This window comes from Erythrolamprus reginae, chromosome 4 (genome assembly GCF_031021105.1).
Source record: "Erythrolamprus reginae isolate rEryReg1 chromosome 4, rEryReg1.hap1, whole genome shotgun sequence".
Classification (NCBI taxonomy): domain Eukaryota; kingdom Metazoa; phylum Chordata; class Lepidosauria; order Squamata; family Dipsadidae; genus Erythrolamprus; species Erythrolamprus reginae.
In genome coordinates, this window is record NC_091953.1 from 98,043,542 (window position 1) to 98,065,486 (window position 21,945).

Here is a 21,945-nt window from a genome sequence, read left to right on the forward strand (position 1 = left end):
ACCTCAGTTTCAGCTGGGAGGGGCGAGAACACCGCCTCCCAGCTGGGCGAGCCTGCGCAAAGCACAGGCTCGCCCACACGCTGCCTTTGGCAGCACCAGCGTGCCTGTCCGGCCGGGGAAGAATCGCCCCGGCCGGACCTCAGTTTCAGCTGGGAGGGGCGAGAACACCGCCTCCCAGCTGGGCGAGCCTGCGCAAAGCACAGGCTCGCCCACACGCTGCCTTTGGCAGCACCAGCGTGCCTGTCCGGCCGGGGAAGAATCGCCCCGGCCGGACCTCAGTTTCAGCTGGGAGGGGCGAGAACACCGCCTCCCAGCTGGGCGAGCCTGCGCAAAGCACAGGCTCGCCCACACGCTGCCTTTGGCAGCACCAGCGTGCCTGTCCGGCCGGGGAAGATTCGCCCCGGCCGGACCTCAGTTTCAGCTGGGAGGGGCGAGAAGGAGGCAAAGCCGTTTCCCTTGGCGCAGGCTTGACGTCATTTCAAAGCCCTGCAGAGCTGCTGCTGAGGAGGAGGCGGAGGAGGAAGAGTGAAACACCGCTTTGGCGGTCCTGGCAAAGACATGGTGGCGGGGGCGGGGGTGAGCGGGTGCCTCCACCATCCTCCTCTCTGAGCAACCATAGAAAAGCATGTGTCAGGCATCATTTTTTAGTGCGCTCCAGCCCACTGCGCAGCTTAGAGGGAACTATGCCAAGTAATAACCAAGACCTTGCATAGACCATGCAGCAGAGCAAAAGGATAGTCCCCAGCATCCTCTGAAACTACTCAGCAAGTAGTTGCCGGAGCAGACCAGTTATTGGAGTCAGTTTTCCTGGAAAGATCATGATATCAGAGAATCCTAGGAAATCAGGGTATGATTTGACCATGACAAGGGGACAGCCTAAGCTCTCTAACTTTCAGATAACATTCGCACTGCTCTGGCAGAATACTAAATCTGAAGTGAGACTCTTGATGACCTGGTAGGTACTCATGATTGTCATGGAAGCCCTGAGCTCCTGAGCCACCTCAGAGTGCATTCCCAGAGAAGGACGTCGAGGAATTCCACTGCCAATCTGGAATCAAGGAGATCAGTTCAGGAGGTTGCAATGTAGGAGGTAGGTAAATACAATAGTAACAATCCCAATCGATCCCTAGAGCCCAATGTAAAGAACAAGTTTTAAGAACCAGGAACTGGTGTTGCAAGGTCCATGGAAGCTCCAAGAGATTCTATGACTCAGTCTTGCTTGCATTAAACTGTAGTCTTCTTCCTTATCCAGATAAAATCTTGAAATATTGGCTAATATATTTCACTTACTGATAACCGAAAATTTAACTGTTTTCCCACCAGAAATGTAATTGATAAGAAGGTTGCAGGGAGGAAGATAAAATATTCTGGATGGATGGTTGACATGCAGGATTCAGATTATGGAAACTATAAAAGTACTGTCTCTGGAGGAAACTTTTGTGATTCTTCTTTGGAACCCAAAGACAGGTAAAAAGAAACCGGGACCATTCAAGAAAATGACAATGTCTGACTGGGATTGGAAAAAATGAAAAAGATCTGAGGAAGAGGACTCAGGTTGATGGTGCTGTTGTGGGAAAAGCCAGGTTATCTTTGCTGCTTTGAGGGGAGATGAAGTAGAAAACTAACAATATGAACAAACAAATATGTGACTTTCAGAGCTTTATCGAGAAAATGATGGATATATTAGTTTGTCAGATCCTCCATGTAGCAAATTGTTTCTGTGGTATTCCACCCCAAACCCCTCTGAGGTGAGTTTAGCTAAGAGAGAGTTGACATATGGTGGACAATTAAATATTAATATAAAGAGGATCAGATGTACATGTAGAGGAGTTTGTAATTTATGCTAATAAAATATATTTTGGAGGTTTTTTAAACAATGCTGTCTAAATGTTTGCAAAATGTTGTTTTTAGTGGTAATTGCACAATGCTGTGTTTAGGAAGACAGCACAAATGTTTACAATGTCAGAAGTAGACAAAGTGAACTCATGGCTTTACTTTTTTAAATAGAATACATAAGAATCTGATGATGATAATAATTATTAGAGCATTCACCCTGACTTCTTTCTGGTTAATAATTTTATTCGCTCTTTTTGTCCGCTTACCCTTATCATTGCAGTCTAGGCATCTTGGAGTAGAAGAAAGGCAAAAACTGGCCTTGTGAGCTGGAGATATTTGATTTAATACGGAAAGAACTACTGTAGAACTTCCTGGAGTCACAATGAGTTCACCCGAAGAAGCAGAAAATATAAGAATGTTCTTTCATCATCAACATTCATTTATAATCTCAAAGGTAAAACATGTAATACTTTCAAATAGTATATTAAGTAATAAAAATTACAAAACATAGAAACATAGAAGAATGACGGCAGAAAAAGACCTCATGGTCCATCTAGTCTGCCCTTGTACTATTTCCTGTATTTTATCTTAGGATGGATATGTGTTTATCCCAGTCATGTTTAAATTCAGTTACTGTGGATTTACCAGCCACGTCTGCTGGAAATTTGTTTCAAGGATCTACTACTCTTTCAGTAAAATAATATTTTTTCATTTTGCTTTTGATCTTTCCCCCAACTAACTTCAGATTGTGTCCCTTTGTTCTTGTGTTCACTTTCCTATTAAAAACACATGGATGACAAATTTCAGTTACTCAATTCAGTTAGATGACTGGGAAAAATTATGGAAAGTAAATTATAAGATGACATTATCTATACCATATAAAGAAAACTTATACAAAATGTTTTACTGATGGCACTACGCCCCAGCACACTTAGCTAAAATACACCCGAGTATAAGTAATAAATGCTGGAAGTGCGAAAACAGCCATAGGAACATATTATCACATCTGGTGGTTATGCCCGGAAGCAAGAAAATTTTGGACTAGAACTCAGAACTGGCTGGAAGAAATATTGGAATATAAATTAGAAACAAAACCAGAAATGTATTTATTAGGAATAATCAGAGGTCAACACAGCAAAGAAGACTATTACTTAATAACACGCATACTAACATCAGCAAGATTGGCATTCGCACAAAATTGGAAGCAAGAAAAGACACCAAATGAAGAGATGGTGATCAAGAAAATGTTAGACTGCGCTAAACGAAGTAAATGAACTTATGGATTATAGGATAAACAAAATAAGAACTACTACAGAGTGTGAGAGAAACTGTATAATTGTATAGAAAAAAAAATAAGAAAAGGAATTAGTATTAAGGAAATATAATGTAAAAAAAACAGAATTGTAAAATATTAATTATTATGCATATAGATAAGTACAAATGTTTAACGTTGTTTGTATGTTTGTCGATATAAAACAAAAAAAAAACAAAAAAAAAAAACACTTCCCTCCTGAACCTTATTTAATCCTTTGATCAACAAAATTCTTTCATTTCCTTCTTCCCCCACCATCAAGTTTTTAATTTTATTTTTCAATGTATCCATATCAATGTGTGAACAGTATGGCATCTGCATATCCTACATTTCAGTAAAAATTAAAATAGTGAATCATATTTATTATACTCCTCAAGCTTATATTGTTCTAGTGTTAATACACACATTTGTATTGAATTATAGACTTTCATTATTTAATTATTCAATATTTCAATATGCTATTCCAATGACAATCACAATATTGTTTAAACATGCATAATCATACAATCATTCAATTTCTAATCTTCCCTCTTATTACTACTGTTGTCTTATATTCCCCCTCTCTCTTATTTCTGTCCCTATTCTATCTTTTAATCATTTCACCATTATATTTATATTTATATAAATATATTTATATGTATTTAATTTACTTAATTTAATAACCACCACCACCACCACAACAACAATAACAACAGAGGTGGAAGGGACATTGGAGGTCTTCTAGTCCAACCCCCTGCTTAGGCAGGAAACCCTACACTACTTCAGACAAATGGGTATCCAACATCTTCTTAAAAACTTGCAGTGTTGGAGCATTCTGGAGGCAAGCTGTTCCACTAATTAATTGTTCTAACTGTCTCCTTAGTTCTAAGATAGTTCGCTCCTTGTTTAGTTTCCACCCATTGCTTCTCAGGTGCTTTGGAGAATAGTTTGACTCCCTCTTCTTCGTGGCAACAAACCATTTAAAATTTGAACAAACACTTTCTATTCATCATATCTTGTCTGTTTTAATTGTTCTTTTTAAAAAACAAAAACAAAACTTGCCTCCCATATTCCCTTCTTGGATCTTTATCCCTATCTGTATCTACATCCCGACTATTCATTTGAAACTTTTCTCCCATCTCTGCCCTTTTCCATTGTATAATTTCCAAGATATCTACCCCTGCCTGTCTCCCTTTCAAAAAACGTCTTCCTGCTTCTCCAGTTCCCCTTTTAAAATGTTTACCCCTTGGTTTATTTCATCAATCATTATTGTTTTTGTTATTGTCTCTTTTTTATCATCTTGTGTTGTTTGCTGGTTAATCTGTCCTGCTTTTTCATCTGCTCTTTCAATTGGCTCCTCTTTTTCCTGGGCATCATGATCACTCTTTGTCTTTGAATAATATTTCCTAGTTTTTCATCCCTGCCATGCATTAAGTTTTTAATCTCCTTCTGGTTTCTTATCAGAATGTACTTGATGTTTTGAAACATTGATGCCATTTTTTACAAAATTGCACGCATTTGCTCGTGATGTAGCATCTTGTCTTGTTTTAATAAGTCCTGCTCTTGTCCAGTAATTAAAAAAACATATTCAAGCCTAAAGTTACTGCCCCCAAATAATGTAATGTTTACAATTTTTGTATTCCCTAGTTAATCAATTTTTTCCTTTAGTTAATCCCAAAAGCTTTCCAGAACTTCCTTAAATTCCCCTTATGTGTTCAATCTTGTATAAGGTGACCAGATGTTAACATTGGTAAAGTGGGACACTATTGACGGGGAGGAGCCGCTGTCTTGATTAAAAGTTTGGTCCATATGGAGCAAAAAACAATTCTTTCTTTTCTCTCTTTCTCTCTCCCTCCCTTTCTCTCTATTTCTCTCCTTCTCCCTCCCTCCCTCCCTCCCTCTTTCTTTCTTTCTTTTTTCTTTCTCTCTCTCTCTCTCTCTCCCTTCCTCTCTTTTCTCTCTCTTTTTTCTCTTTCTCTCTCTTTTTTCTCTCTTTCTCCCTCCCTCTCTATTTCTCTTCCTTTCTCTCTCTCTTCCTTCCTTCCAAACAGTGAAATAAGATTTGCACATATCAGGCTAATATATAGGATACTGAGAAGGATTTTATCAGCCAGAAGGTCCAAGGCACTTCACAATGCAGTTTTCTGGTTGGGCCAATTTCGAGCAATAAGGCCATCCAACGGATCTGTTATTCCAGCCAGGGCAAACATACGCAATGTTATATTAAAATATTCTTCAATAATCAAATAGCCCTAAATAGGTGCCAAACCAATCCTTGCCAATGAAAGTAGATTAGGGACAGTCCGAGGGTTTTCATACAGTTCGGCAAATCCTTTGCTCTGCTCTGCTTTTTTCCCAGCGTCGGGTCATTCCGAGGACTCCACCACGCGTTGATCCACTCCCTCGCTCCCCCTCTCCCCCAGCACTTAGTCATTTCAGACTATGTGGATGTGGTTGAAAAAAGGAGTAGATCCATGTACAGCCCATTTCTTCTCTTGCGCATCATCAACAGGTGCAGCAGGAAGGAATAGTTGCCATACATAATTATGCTTGATTCTAGAGCAATAGTTATTTATTTCACTTATTTGTATATCCTACCTATATTTTTACACACAATGTAGCAAACATATTAATCAGACCTCTGTTTAGTATTTTCCCCACAACAGTCCTGTGAGGTGAGTTTTGTTAAGAGGAAGTGACAGACCCAAGGCCAAACAGCTGGTTTTCATGGTCAAGGCTATCCTTGTCTTGAGTTCAGCTCTGAGTAGGAGCTAGAAAAAGCACAAATCTGTACTCTCACATTTAAACTGATGCAGTAATGCTTCTTTTTGTTCATTTACTCATGTCTTTCCAGATCATATTTACTGCAAGTGAGCTGGGCGTCTTTGATTTGCTGAGAGAGTCAGGAGAACTGCTGTCATCTGTGACTGTGGCTGAGCGCTTGAAGACCAGTCTCATTGGAATGCAGATGCTGCTGGAGGCCTGTGCAGGGCTAAAGGTCTTGAAAGTGGAATGGAAGGAGGGCAAAGGTGATCCTGTTAACAGAAGGAAGCAGTTACAGCTATTTTATCAAGTAGACAACAAAATAACCTTTTCCATGGAGTTAGAAGTTCCATTCTTTTCTCTTTTAGTTTATTTATCATAAAATATTTCTAGGTACCTGTTTTGGTTGGCTCTAGGCCAGCTCCTGTAGCTGAGGATTTTGATGTGGATCTGTGGGAGTCCTCTGTTTATAGATGGCCTGTCTGGTTGCCAACTGCCTCGGACAGTGAAGATGAAGCACTAGCAGAGGGAGGCAGTGGGGGGGGGGGAAAGAGCCAGACAGGGGAAGGGGTGCAGCCAGCTCACCAGTAAGTTATCCAGCTAGGGAGTCCTCAGACTCAGAAGGGAAAGGTATCATGGATGACCCCATCTTGTATCCCCATGTGCGCAGGATTCTGGGATGAAGGGAACAGTTGCACAGGCACCAAAATAGATAATGGAGTGCAGCTGTTCAGGGGTTAATTACACTACAGAGACTCCAATAAATATGGGAGATTGGGAGTGCTGGGTGTGGGCTTTTATCATTGGCATATTTGGAAGAAGAAAGAAGATTGAGCAGTGTGGGGCTGCTTTCTGTTTTAAGGAACTTCTGTGAACTCTGACATACTTAAGTTGGGAAGAGCTGTGAGGAATTGTGGTGTGGAAACTCTGGCTTTATAGCTCCATAAATTACTCCTCTTTTGGCACATGCCTCAGCATCAAAGAAACTGTGGGTGTGAGTAACTGTCCCCTCTTGGGATTACTGAGCAGTAATTGGGATTCTTTGTGTTTTACAATCCTCTGATTATAAAAGAGACTGATTGATTTTCCTTGCCATGTGTTTGAAATTATTCTGAACTCATAGGGGGCTAATTGCCATTAGCCAGGCAGAACAGAATAAACAGCCACCTATCAAACACATGCTGGCCATGTTTTGTGGTTTGCTTCTGTTTTGTTGTGTTTGTTTTTGATTGCTACTGTTAAAGACACGGAGGAGATTCAGGCCAGGTTTGCTGCCTTTCATCAGGAGATTTAAGCCCTGACTGAAATAGTGGCAGAACTCCAGGTCCAGGTGGGCCAATTGGCTCAGCCGGTGCAGCCAGCCCCACCGGTCCAGCAGATGGTTCCAGCATCACAGCCTTTGCCACGTCGGAAGTGTTTTGTGGCCATGCCAGAGAAGTTTTGGAAACTCTGGCTTTATAGCTCCATAAATTACTCCTCTGTTTTGGTACACACCTCGGCATCAAAGTAATTGTGAGTGTGAGTAACTGTCCCCTTTTGAGATTATTGAGCAGTAATTGGGTTTCTTTGTGTTTTACAAGCCTCTGAATATAAAAGAGACTGATTGACTTTCCTTGCCGTGTGTTTGAAATTATTCTGAATTCATAAGGGGCTAATTACCATTAGCCAGGCAGAACAGTGCCTAACAAGTTTTGCTCCCAAATTAGTTCTTTTATAAAGCATTCGTTCAGACAGCTCAGTCATTTTTCCAGCCTGTCACTTGTTTCAGGATTGTTAGAAATTCTTTTAGGAGTGCCAGAACAAATATTCTGAGTTTCATGACTGAAATAAACTGAAGTGCAATCATTTATATTGCTAAAAGATTTATTATGCTTTGCTCATCTTGGAGATATATGGAATTCAGCAAAGGGATTTTGAAGTAATTGACAATTTTGTATTCCATAGTTAATCATGTTTTTCCTTTAGTTAATCCCAAAAGCTTTCCAGAACCTCCTTAAATTCCCCTTATGTGTTCAATCTTGTATAAGGTGACCAGATTTTAACACTGGTAAAGTGGGACACTATTGACGGGGAGGGCCTCTGTCTTTCATTTTCAGGCCTTTATGGAAACACAGAGTTTGCTGATCTCTTTTTGGCTAAATCAAGCTCAAAGTCTCAATATTATTCCACGAAGTACTATTCAGACACTGTATATCCTTCATTGCAATATTTGTCTGAAGCTGTGAGGTAAAGTAAAACCTTTTTGTAAAATACAATATTAGAAACCAGGACTGATACACTTCCTTTCTGACAACTAACAGCTATGAGTGTCCTTACCATGTGGTAGTGGTGTTTGCAGATTACTTGGGGAAAGAGGCTTTCCTCCCTCCCAGCTCCGTTTGGGGTAAGAGTCTTTCCTCCCTCCCAGCTCCGTTTGGGGTAAGAGTCTTTCCTCCCTCCCAGCTCCGTTTGGGGTAAGAGTCTTTCCCCCCTCCCAGCTCCATTTGGGGTAAGAGGCTTCCCTCCCTCCCAGCTCCGTTTGGGGTAAGAGGCTTTCCTCCCTCCCAGCTCCGTTTGGGTTAAGAGGCTTTCCTCCCTCCCAGCTCCGTTTGGGGTAAGAGGCTTTCCTCCCTCCCAGCTCCGTTTGGAGTAAGAGGCTTTCCCCCCTTCCAGTTCCATTTGGTGTAAGAGGCTTTCCTCCCTCCCAGCTCCGTTTGGGGTAAGAGGCTTTCCTCCCTCCCAGCTCCGTTTGGAGTAAGAGGCTTTCCCCCCTTCCAGTTCCGTTTGGTGTAAGAGGCTTTCCTCCCTCCCAGCTCCGTTTGGGGTAAGAGGCTTTCCTCCCTCCCAGCTCTCCTCCCTCCCAGCTCTGTTTGGGGTAAGAGGCTTTCCTCCCTTCCAGCTCCGTTTGGGGTAAGAGGTTTTCCTCCCTTCCAGCTCCGTTTGGGGTAAGAGGCTTTCCTCCCTCCCAGCTCCGTTTGGGGAAAGAGGCTTTCCTCCCTCCCAGCTCTCCTCCCTCCCAGCTCTGTTTGGGGTAAGAGGCTTTCCTCCCTCCCAGCTCTGTTTGGGGTAAGAGGCTTTCCTCCCTTCCAGCTCTGTTTGGGGTAAGAGGCTTTCCTCCCTTCCAGCTCCGTTTGGGGTAAGAGGTTTTCCTCCCTTCCAGCTCCGTTTGGGGTAAGAGGCTTTCCTCCCTTCCAGCTCCATTTGGGGTAACAGGCTTTCCTCCCTTCCAGCTCCGTTTGGGGTAAGAGGTTACCTCCCTCCCAGCTCCGTTTGGGGTAACAGGCTTTCCTCCCTCCCAGCTCCATTTGGGGTAACAGGCTTTCCTCCCTCCCAGCTCCATTTGGGGTAACAGGCTTTCCTCCCTCCCAGCTCCGTTTGGGGAAAGAAGCTTTTTCACTCTCCAACTGCTGTTTTGTGATATAAGGCCAAAACGTGGGGTGGGGTGGTGGTTTACCTGTTTATGCACGGTGGGTCATGCATGCATGTGCAGGGGGCAGGATGTGTAGGAGGAGCATTGCATTATGGGTGTGGGCACTCATGCACATACAACAGTGTATGCCCGCACACTTTTGGCACCCAAGGGGAAAAAGCTTTGCCAGCACCAGTGTAGGGTCTCCTGCTTGAGTCGGGATTTGAGGGTTGGACTATAAAACCTACAAAGCCCCTTTCCACTCTGCTAATCTGTTAATCTGTACCTCTAGATCTGTTTATTTCTCTGTTGCTTACAAGACATGGAGTTTCAGAGGATGCAATTGGAGTGAACTGATTATGCACACCCATTTCCCTTTGGGCTTTCCAATGATGTTATTTATTCATTTAATCAAAATTTAATTGTTGCTGAATGTCTTTGTAAAAGATGCAACCCACAGCCATGACTCCACAAATACACAGAAAGCCAAGTTATAAAAATTAGGATTAAGATTTTTGATCTGGTTAAAAATCTTAGCATTTTGATAATTAAAGCAAAACACAGTTCGTCAAATATCAAGTTTAAGAGAGTCTACTAATAAAAATGAGAAAAATATCCTGCAAAGAGATTGGCTAAAGGAATTTGTTTGATCTTCATACTATCTAATAATAAAAAAACACTTAGTGAAACAAGACGGTAATAAAGAGTCAGTTTTTATCAGATCCATTTACTGGTACTTCATAGATTTCCACTACTGAGGCTGGTGATATTTTTGGAGTAACCTTTGCAAGTAATATTATGCTATTTGTATAGAAACACTATTTTGATGCTGGGGAAGTAGAGGAATCTAATAAATGGTATTTTTGTTGTTTTCAATTAAAAAACAAAAAAAATCTGCTATAGGGACGGAAAACCTCAAATTCTATCAATATATGGCACTTCTTCAAAGGAATTTTATGGATCTCTGTACAGGTAAAGTAGCATTTCTTTGACTTTGGTTTGTAAAGATTGAGTAGTAAATAGCTGTCATGCTTTTATTTTCTTTATCAAATCTCAATTTGCAATTCTTCAAATATTTTAATTGATATTTATTTTTTACTAAAGAAGCCTAGACTAGCCACACTATCCACCAACACTGATTCTGAGCAATCTCCCAGAAAATAAACCAAAGCCCAATTTTATCCAATGATCCACACTATTCCATCCACCACAAAATCACAAATTTGGAGCCTAGGTTGCAAATCAGTCCATCAACCAATTTATCACAATTGGATAGTTTGCAAGGAGAAGAAGGTATGGTGGGATATGCTGAATATTGTTTTCATAATCTTGATTTTTGTTATCTCTTACTACCACTGTGTGGTAGTAAATTTTTTTTGCAGCCCTTCACTGGGCATAACAATATACATACTTCCACATGTCCTTTCTGTCTTATGATGTTATTTTTTCTAATCTTCAGTGTCTCTTTGCTGGAACTGGAATATTCTTATAAATTGTCTCATTGAGTGAGAATTAATTTTCAAAAGGGAGAACTAGAATCTACAAGCAAAGCTAGGTCATCTATAGATCAATTACTAGAATGTGCAGTATGGTCCAGTTTGGGGGAAAAAAGGTGCTTTTCATTCATTATCCAGAGATTCTTTTAAATCCTTGCCATGTATTTTCTGTTGCTCAAATGCAAGCCCACAAGAATGTTGGTGACTTTTGAGGACAGCTGATCCTAAGGCAAATATTGTCACACAGCATCCATCATTTCTGCCCTGGAACTGATCAGGGTACAATTTAGATGAAATGAGAATAATTCATTCAAGTCATATGGATTACTAATGCCATCAAACTTCAAGACAAATATTAAATAATCTGCTCTTTAAAACCAGATAATTAACACAAAAGCCTGCAGAAACCATGGCTTATAATGAAAAATACAATTTTAGATTTATGATCAGGCATTAATCATATGATATTTCATGCAGTTGTTAATCATATATCAAATTTCACTTCTAGTTCAAAGGAAGGCGTTGAAAGCCTTCTCAGGTTCATGAATGAAACTTGGAGTCTGTATGGAAAAGAAGTGGTCTCTGCCTTTGATCTTTCTGAATTTCAGCTTATTTGTGATCTTGGTGGTAAGTACCTGAGGGCCTTCATCATGCCTCTTATTAGCAATTGGATACTATTTATTTATTTATTTATTTATTCATTCATTCATTCATTCATTCATTCATTTATTTATTTATTTATTTATTTGTCCAATACACAAATACATAGGAAGAAAGATAGACATGTGATAATATAAAAGATGGTGAAAGTGAACTTAGAGGAGAGGATATATGAAAGGAAGAGAATATATAGGATAGTTGGAAGAAAGGAAAGACAATTGGACAGGGGACAAAAGGCACACCAGTGCACTTATGTACGTCCCTTACTGGCCTCTTAGGAACCTGGAGAGGTCAAACGTGGAGAGTCTAAGGGAGAAGTGATGGGGGTTAGGGGTTGACACAATTGAGTCCGGTAATGAGTTCCACGCTTCGATAACTCGGTTGTTCAAATCATATTTTTTACAGTCAAGTTTGGAGCGGTTCGTATTAAGTTTGAATCTGTTGAGGTTGAAACTGAAGTAGTCATTGACCGGTAGGACATTGTAGCATATGATCTTATGGGCAATACTCAAATCGTGTTTTAGGTGTCGTAGTTCTAGGCTTTCTAGGCCCAGGATTGTTAGTCTATTTTCGTAGGATATTCTGTTTCGAGTGGAGGCGTGAAGGGCTCTTCTGGTGAAATATCTTTGGACATTTTCAATGTGATATTCTGATAAAATTGGATTAAAAACCTCTCCAGTCTGTCAAGACCTTGTAACCAGTGGAACAGTTTGCCTTCAGAAGTTGTAGCAGTGGTGGGTTCCTCCCAGTTTGGACTGGTTTCTGCAAATCCAGGGAGAATTTCATTTCAATTTTCCTGCTTCCATTTAACTCAGCAGTTGGTACAAAAGGGGGAACCTTCCACATCCCACTTTTTATTTGCCCAAATGTAACTCTCTTTCCAAAACTATTCTGACACGATGCAGCTCTGTGTTCATGAAAGTGTTTTTCCCGGCTGTTTAATATTACATGCCATTTTTGGTGGGGGTTTTTGGAGTGGGTGAGTGGAAAAACAACCATTTGTTTCTGAACCTTTGTGTGTTGCAATAAAACTCTGGAAAAGAGAGAGATAAAGAGAGTGACAAAAAAGAAAAAACAAAAGAGAAAGGGAGAAGGAAAGAGAAAAAGATAAATAAATAAATAAATAGAAGAATGAAGGAAAGGAGAAAGAGACAAGAAAGAAAGTGAGAGAAAAGACAAAGAAGAAAAGAAGAATCTTCGGAGAGGGGTGGCATACAAGTCTAATAAATCATCATCATTATTATTATTATTACTACTACTATTATTATTATTATTATTATTATTATTATTATTATTATATGTCAATGCAACACAGCAAATGAGATCACTATGCTGGATTTCGTATTTTATCACCAGTCGGGCGCTTCCCAAGCACCTAGGACTGCGTGATATAGCGGAGAATTATGTTTGCCGATCCCAGTAAAGCGGCCTTTTGCAATTGACAGATGGAGATTTTGTCAATTCTGATGGTTTTCAAATGTCCGCTGAGATCCTTTGGCACTGTGCCCAGCGTGCCAAGTACCACTGGGACCACTTTCACTGGCTTATGCCAGAGTCGTTGCAGTTAGATTTTTAGATCTTCGTATTTCACTAATTTCTCTAGCTGCTTCTCCTCAATCTGGGATTGCGATGTCGATGATCCATACTTTCTTTTTCTCCACAATCAGGATGTCTGGTGTGTTATGCTTCAGAATTCGGTCAGTCTGAAGTCGGAAGTCGCATAGTAGTTTTGCTTGCTCAAAACAACAACAACAACAACAATAATAATAATAATAATAATAATAGTAATAATAGTAATAGTAGTAATAGTAGTAATAGTAGTAATAGTAGTAATAATAGTAATAATAGTAATAATAATAGTAATAATAGTAATAATAGTAATAATAGTAATAAAAGTAATAATAATAATAATAATAATAATAATAATAATAATAATAATACCCCATGTATCCAATATACCCCTACCAAACTTAACCATTTTCAATTTATCTTTTAATAATATTATTTCATTATTCCAAAATTTTGCCCACTAGAGTAGTTTTATGAGTCTCAAGTATCTTAATTGAACAATATTACATATAAAACTCAATTAAAATCTTAATCTTTAATTAATCCCCCCCCATCAGAGCAAATTCTTCCTTGGAATTTCATTACACTTTCCTTATAATAAAGTCCAATTAAAATCTAGTTTAAATTAATGGTCCAATGAAAATGTTTTAAGTCTTCGTTTAAGTCCCTTAGTATAAATCTTCTTCTTTGGAAATCCTATCATCCATATTTCCATTTCATGTTCCTTGATCCATACTTGCCCAGAAGTGACTCCAGTCTGTCTCCAATCTACTGAGATTGTCCAGTATGTCTCCAATCTATCTCCAATAAGATTATCCAGTATGTCCTTTAGACTATGTCCAATATCTCCTCCTGGCTTCAAAAAGATTTCTTCCAACTAGCCATGTTCCAAAACAAAGCTGGAAACAGCATTCTTTCAACATTATAAATAGATAACAAACAGCATCCATTCTTCCAACAAAAACAAATATAAAACCATCTGGTACAAATATGCATCGTAGAAACTCCTTGTAATGACTCCTCCACCGGAAAGGTGGCAGTAAATTATCACGATTAATTATTCTCTTCAATTGTTGAAAAGGGAAGTGATGTCATCAAGAAAAGAAAATACCTTAATAAATCCAGATAAAACCCCAATTCAAGATCCAACTTGCTATGACTTTAAAGCTTTTGCTAATTGCCCCATAGCTGATCAGCCGCTTCTGCAACAATTTTAGGTATTTCTGTTTCCGTAAGTAGAAAAAATAAAAATAATCCATTTTGAATCTCTTTCTGTCTCTTCGCATTCACCAGCACGTCGCTTAAACTTTTTTCACCTCGCCATCGCTCAAAACCATCCTCCTTTGAGATGTTTCCAGGCTTCTTCAATCTCTGCATTGTAGTCTTCCGTGGCTAGCGTTGGCCAGTGTTGGCCAGGCATGGTGACCTGGCCGACCTCGCACCACTGCTGGCGCGAGACTAAGCAGGTTCGTCTGGTGAGGCATGCCGGCCCAAAACCAGACCTACAGTACCATCGCCTATGTCACCTCCCCTGCAGGAAGGATCGGGCCTGGTTCAAAAGAGCCAGGACCCCTGGATGATGGCGATTTGGGGCTTCTCTTACGCGAACGAGGGAGCCCCGTGGCACTATGGCCATCTTGTATTTCTGTGTCTCTTGGAATTTTATAATGTTGTTTTACATTTTTTAATATTAAATTATCCATTTTCATGTTTTATTATATTAAGTGACGTGATGATCTACAGGTGAAGATGCTTACTGCCCATGCAGGAGGTTGAGAGTTCAATCCTAGACAGCAACACGTGCCTTTGTGCCCCTATCAGGGCACAAAATATCTACTGCAAACTTTATGTAGGCATCAGAAAGGGCATCAGCCAGTAAATGCTCAGCTCCATTTAGCTGCCCTGATTCCATCCTGTAAAATGCTTTGTTTATTTATTAAATTGTACACTGCCCAGAGCCCCTGGGTGAGAGAGATGCACATTTAATAAGTTTGATATTAAGTCAAACTTACAAACAAACAAACTTAAACAAACATACTTTAACAAATACACTTATTTAAGTGACAATATTATACATTGGTTTAGCAGAGCTATAAGAAAAATAAAATAATGAGGTAAGCTAAAAATCATAAATGTTCTAAAAATTGTTAACAAAGTTGATATGCAAGATATCTTCCTTACATAGTTTCTTTCTTGTATTGTTTTTTTTCAAGGAAGTAGTGGTGGTTTAGCTAAAGAATTGATTTCAGTGTACCCAAATTGTTCCGTGAAAGTTTTCGATCTTCCTGGAGTTGTGGAAATATCAAAAAATCATAATGCATTTTCAGATGAATCCCAAATCTCTTTCCATAAAGGTAATATGTGCTTTGAATTAACATCTCTACCATTTCAAGGCAGAAGTTGAAAAAAACCCCAGTACCATTTAGAGGAAGCTTTATGAACAGGAGAGCAAATTGTTTCTCCAAATTGTTAGTAGAATTAACAACTTCCCATCATATTAAGATATTTATTCTTTTTACAGGGGATTTTTTAAAAGATCCAATTCCCGAAGCAGATCTTTACATCTTATCAAGAATTTTGTATAATTGGAGTGATGAAAAGTGCATCCAGCTGCTAACAAAAGTATTTACAGTCTGTAAGCCAGGTAGGCATTGCTAGAAAGAGAAACATTGCCATTTGTGAATGGGAAGACAAGCCAACCAGAGCAATCCATAGCTTTTTTATACATTTGCAACAACCTTTGACAAGTGGCATAGAGCTCACATAGGTCATAAATGGGCTCAGAAATTTGGTTATAGGTTTTTGCAGTCATTAAGTGATACAAGTAGGACTTGACTTAAAAGTCAATTTGTTTAGTGACTGTTTGAAATTGCAATGGCACTGAAAAAAAACGTAATTTATGATTGGTTTCCACATTTATGGCCTTTGCAGCATCAACATGGGCACATAATCAAAATTCAGATGCTTGGCAACTGGTTTCTATTTATGATGTTTGTGATGTTCTGGGGTCATGTGATCACCTTTTGCAACCTTCCAACAAGAGAATGGGGAAGTGAGTTACTTTATAACTGTGCTAGTAACTTAAGAACTGCAATGCAGTGTTGGATTTCTACTGGTTTGGCTCAGTTTGTGAGAACCGGTAGCTGTGGCAGTGGGAGGCTTTGCCCACCCACCCGGACATCATAATGGACATTCTGCACATGTGCAGAAGTGTTGTGCATGTTCACTCCCATTCCTGAACTTAGTAGCAAAGGTAAGTAAAACCCACCATTGCTGCAGTGATTCATTTAACAATTGTGGCAAAAAGAATAATAAAATGGAGCAAAACTCATTTGACAACTATCATGCTTAACGTCAGGAATTTTGGGTTGTAAGTCAAGGACAACCTGTAAAGCATTTGATCACATTGATTAATGATCACAATCCTGGATCTTTCAGTTGAGACTGTCAAGCAGTTGTGTGGCAGTTTTAAGTAGGGGGATGAAAAAAACTGCCTGCCAAAAGAGGGCAGGCACACCCTCTCCATGCAAGAAAGGAACTTTTGCACTAGGCTGAAGAAAGGAAGCTTGGATCTCAAAGCTCTTTGATGGAATGTAATGGGGCAGATTCCCAGGAAGGAAGGGACATATACCAGAGGAATAAGAGACAGCTGAGTTCAGGATAAGAGGATAAAGCCAACGGCTCCCTAATAGTTCTCAGACTTAAACTTCATGAAGGTACTAGTTTGCTTCAGTTTGGCAGCATTCTGTGTGTACATGTAGGACAATAAAGATATCTATAGTGTTTGAAAGAATCATTACATATATTTCTTGGAGACCGACAGAGCTTTCTTGTCCTGCCCTCCCCCTGCCCTCCATGTGCAGAAGGGAACTGCTGTGCTGAGCCTGAGAAAGGAAGCTCAGATCTTTGTATCCCAATTTCCTTTTTCCTGCCCACAAATGAGTTCCACTCTACTCCATATGCTAGCCTTTCTATCCTTCAGAACATTATGCTTGGCTTGATATACTTGTCAGCAGCTGCACAAAAGGTAAATAGTCCAGGACATGATGGGGCAACTAGAAGGGCTGGACCTTCTAAGCCTGGTGGGCTTGGGAGAACAAGGCAAGGAGCAGACAGGCCTCCTGGGCCACATTAGGATTTTGTGTGCTCTCTCACCAAAATGGAACCCAGTTCCTTTCATAGATGCCTATGTTATGAAACCTGTTTCTTTCTTACCCTTCCAAGACAGAGGAATGCCACTTATAATTGAATTTAAATAAAGTCCACTTATGTAAAGATTTTTTAGAAGTTTCCTGATGTTTCAGTCATAAAACATAGGCACAGTGTGGAAAGCAATCCTGTGGTAAATGGGCTAAAGTGGCATATGTTATGTAAGTTGTTAGTCTATGATGAATCCAGGCCATGATACCATGGTCTTTTGGGACTGAAGGGTGCCAATGCAAAAAGTCTTTGATAAAGGATCCGGGATTGGCATAATATTTTATGCATACAAATCTAATAAATTATTATTATTATCATTATCATTATCATCATCTTTTAAGACTCTCAGGAGACTAAAATGAAGCATGAACTTAACTCTTCTATTTTTAGAAGAGTAAGAAAGCGTTGGGAGGAAGGTCAAAGTCATAAAAATGAAAATAACATGTAAGAGTATTTCCTTTTTTGTAGGCAACCTATTACTGATTTAATAAACTACTTTTTAAACAGGTGGTGGAATCTTAGCAATGGAACCAATTATTGATGACAAAATATCTGGGTTGCTTCCTGGTCATTTGTACTCCATCATAATGTCGGCTATATGTGAAGGAAAACCGCGGAAAGAATCAGAACATCGAATGGTCTTCCAAACTGCTGGCTTTAAAGCTATTCAGTTTAAAAGAGGAAATGTTTATGATGTCATTTTGGCCAGAAAATAATATTCAACATGCTTCATTCCAAATGAATGTTGAATAATTGAAATAATAAAAATGTTTTTTTCTGCTGCATTGAATCTAACCTGTGACTGTGTAGATGTATATATATTTATCATATTGACCTTATTGTCTAACTATTGACATTACTTTGATTTTCTTTACTGGAAGAAAGTAATTTAGGCTGAATAACTCTTGAGATTTTGCCATTCTGAGGGAACAAGAGGTAGACTGGATCAGAAAACTGACTTTGTAATAATACAATAACTATTATAGGAGACTATAAAAGCATTCTCTCTGAGAGGAAATATTTCCAATTTTTTAAGGGATAGGAAAAAAGGAATGGTGACAATTCCCAAAGTGGTTGTATCTAATGTGGGATGGGAAAAAATTAAATGGGCATTAATAAGGGTGCCAATATAGAAGAGTGTTATGTAGAGTACAACACTGCACTGTGATGGATTCACTGTATAGGGTACAAGATGTTGCAAATTCAAGTACCGTGATCCCCCAATTATCGCGAGGGTTCCGTTCCAAGACCCCTCGCGATAATCGATTTCTCGCGATGTAGCGGTGCGGAAGTAAAAACACCATCTGCGCATGCGTGCCCCTTTTTCCATGGCCGCGCATGCGCAGATGGTGTTTTTACTTCCGCACCTGGGAAGACCCAGCAGCTGAGGAGCCGCCTGCCTGCCCGCTTGTCCGCCGCTTTTCCGCTTGTCTGCCGCTCTGGGAGTTGAAGACCCAGGGAAGGTTCCTTCGGCCGCCCACCAGCTGATCTGCTTGGCAGTGTAGCAGCAGCGAGGAGCCGAAGATGGGGTTTCCCCGTTGCCCACGCAAAGGGGAAACCCCATCTTCGGCTCCTCGCTGCTACTGCGCTGCCGAGCAGATCAGCTGGTGGGCGGCCGAAGGAACCTTCCCTGGGTGCCACCCGCCGCTCGAGAGCAAGAGGGGGAGAGATAGAGAAAGAGAGAGAAGGAAAGAAAGAGATGAGAGAGGGAGGAAGAGAGTGTGAGAGAGGAAGAAGCAAGATAGAGAAAGAGAGAGAGAAAGAAAGATGAGAAAGGAAGGGAGTGACATCATCGGGTGGAAAAATCGCGATATAGCGTTTCGCAAAGATCGAGATCGCGAAACTCAGGGGATCACTGTATAGGCTTTAAGAGTTGCTCTCACCTGTGTTCGATAGAGTTCATCCCTTATTGAACACCAGCAATGCTTTAGATCTGTAGTTCCCAACCTTTTTTTTGGCCATGCCCATCTAAGCATCTCTGAAATCCTGATTCACTCCCCCATGACATGTAATTTTTACTATTCCAAAAGTGAACTCCTACTCATGTAGAGGAAGTATAAAAGGCCATTAACTTTAACAAGGTTCCTACTGCCCCAATTAAAAATTGAATTGCCACCCTGTGGGGTGTGGACTTCACACTGGAAACCACTTTAGTTGCTTTTCTCAATGCAGCAGAGGAACACTAAATCAGAAGTCAGGCTCCAGATCACTTGGGAGACACTCATAATTGTATGGAAGTCTTGAACTCCTCAGCTATTTATGACTCCATTCTACATGAAGGTCAGTGTTATGTACTGACATATGGAAGAAATTTGCGTAGCTGTCGCTGATTCAAATCACATTGCCACTGCTCTGACAGAATACTAAATCTGAGGTGAGACTCTTGATGACCTGGTGGACCTCATGGCTTTTATGGAAGCCCTGAGCTCCTGAGTGACCTCAGGCAGCATTCCTAGAGAAGGACGTCCACTGCCAATGTGGAATCAAGGAGATCAGGTAAGGAGGTTGCAGGGTTGGAGGTAGGTAGGTACAATAGCAACAGTCCCAATCAATCCCCATAGAGCCCAAGGTAATGATCAAGTTGTCACAACCAGGAACTTGTGGGGCAAGGTAACTGAAGCCAGAAGGAATTCTATGATATTGTAAACCTAGGAGAATGAAACATCCAAGACTGCTCAGTCTTAATTGAACTGGTCTTTTCCTCCCCATCTAGATACAAAAGTCTTGTGAGACTGGCTAGTCGATTGACAGCTTTATCCACACAGCCTTTTTGCCTGCCACCATGGACGTTTCTGCAGCTGACATGCAGGCTGTCTTTGCAGAGTTGCGAGGGGACATTGCCCAGTTGACCCAGACGGTCCTGATGTTACAATGCCAGGTGGAGGTTTTGTCCCAGCCGGCCCCACCCCAGGCGGCCCCTGTGGTACCTCCTCCAGCACCTTTGCCCAGAAGGAAATGTTTTGTGGCGATGCCGGAAAAGTTCTGGGGGGACCGGCGGCTGTTTTCTGCATTCCAGAGCCAGGTGCAGCTCTTTATCAACGCCCAGATGATGCACTTCCCGGGGGATGACCACAAGGTGGCGTTTCTGTGTAGCCTGTTGGCTGGCCCTGCAGCGTCGTGGGTGCCTTCTTACCTGGCTCGGGATGACCCGCTACTTCAGAACTATGCTGCTTTCTGTGACCTGCTGAGGCACCAATTTGTGGACCCGGTGCAGGAGCAGACGGCCATGCAGGCGCTGAAGCAACTGCGCCAGGGTTTGCGTCCCCTGGCGGACTACATGGCTGACTTTCGGTCTCTGGCTGGGCAAGTCCAGTGGAATGAGGCTGCCCTGATCGAGGCCTTTCAGGATGGACTATCGGACACTATGTTAGATGAACTAGTGCATGAGGTGCTGCCCGGCACTTTGGACGCTTTGGAGCGGCATTGCTTGGCCATAGAGGCCAGGCTGTTGGCCAGGGAAGTCCGTCGAGCGGGACGGTCCAACCCCCGTGCGTCAGGCGTCCCGCCGACACCTGTTCCGTGGCGGGGGTTGTCGACCGTAGGCACCCCAGCTCCGGTCCCTGCACCCTGACGTTTTTCACCAGCACTGCCTCCACGCCTGATGGATCGTGTTGCCGCCGGGGAGCCGATGGACGTGAGTTACGCACGACCCTGACAGATCCAGGAGGAACGAGGGCGTCGGCGGGCGGCAGGGCTGTGTTTTTATTGTGGGGCCCCGGGACATTTTGCTGTCGTTTGTCCCCACAAGAGGCGGAGCACGGTGGCTGCCGTCGTTCCCGTACCCTCCAGCTCTCCCATGCTTCCCATGGCGTCCCCCGTGCAGTTCCAGGAGACAACCCATTGTGTCCCCGTCCCTGTCATGAACTCTCTGATGGCGGGGCCTTTGTCTGGACGTACTCCGTCGCCGGAACGATCGGGAAACGAGGGAGGCCCGGCTTGGTGGCAACACTAGGTCGGGCGGGGATCCCACTTTCTCCTGACTCCACGGCTACCGACTCCGGACCGTTTCGACACCTGACGCTTGCGGTGACTCTGCATATTGCGCAATGGACTCGGACTTATCCAGCGTTGGCCCTCGTGGATTCAGGGGTGACGACGAATTTCTTGGACGAAGCCTTTGCCCAACGCCATTCCTTGCCCCTTTGTCCTGTCATCCCGCCGTTAACTGTGGAGACCATCGATGGGCGGGTATTTCTGGCTGGTCCCATCCGTTTCCAGACCCTGCTGGTGCGGATGTGCATCGGAACTCATGAGGAGGCCCTGCAGTTGTATGTTATCAAGGGGCTTCATTTTCCCCTCGTGCTGGGGTTGTCGTGGCTGCGCGCGCATGACCCGCATGTGGTGTGGTCCCAGAACCTGGTCACATTCTCCAGTTTTCAGTGCGTGGACCACCACCGACATGTGTGCGCAGCCCACGGCCCAGTAGTTCCCGCGATCCAGTTACCCCGTTGCCTCGAGGAGTTCGCCGATGTGTTTAACGAGAAGGAGGCGGATCGGCTACCACCGCATCGGACGTACGACTGTGCCATCGACCTGATCCCTGACGCCAAGCTCCCAGCTGGTCGTTTGTACTCCATGTCAGAGCCGGAGCTTGTGGCCCTCAAGGAGTTTGTGGAAAAGAATTTGGCCAAGGGATTTATTCGGCCATCCAAGTCCCCTTTGTCTGCCCCTGTTTTGTTCGTGAAAAAGAAAACGGGCGATCTTCGCCTCTGCTGTGACTATCGGCGCCTTAACGCCATCAC

At 42.0% G+C, this 21,945-nt stretch overlaps 1 protein-coding gene across 1 annotated transcript; it reads left to right on the top strand.

Moving 5' to 3' along the window:
* Positions 1-2,218: 2,218 nt before the first annotated feature.
* On the top strand, positions 2,219-17,919 carry LOC139166863 (acetylserotonin O-methyltransferase-like). The gene is made up of 8 exons (XM_070751027.1): positions 2,219-2,290; positions 5,982-6,156; positions 7,987-8,116; positions 10,182-10,250; positions 11,283-11,401; positions 15,217-15,357; positions 15,525-15,647; positions 17,711-17,919. Exons 1-8 carry the CDS (start codon positions 2,219-2,221, stop codon positions 17,917-17,919), a joined length of 1,038 nt encoding a protein of 345 aa, XP_070607128.1.
* The last annotated feature ends 4,026 nt before the right edge of the window (positions 17,920-21,945 follow it).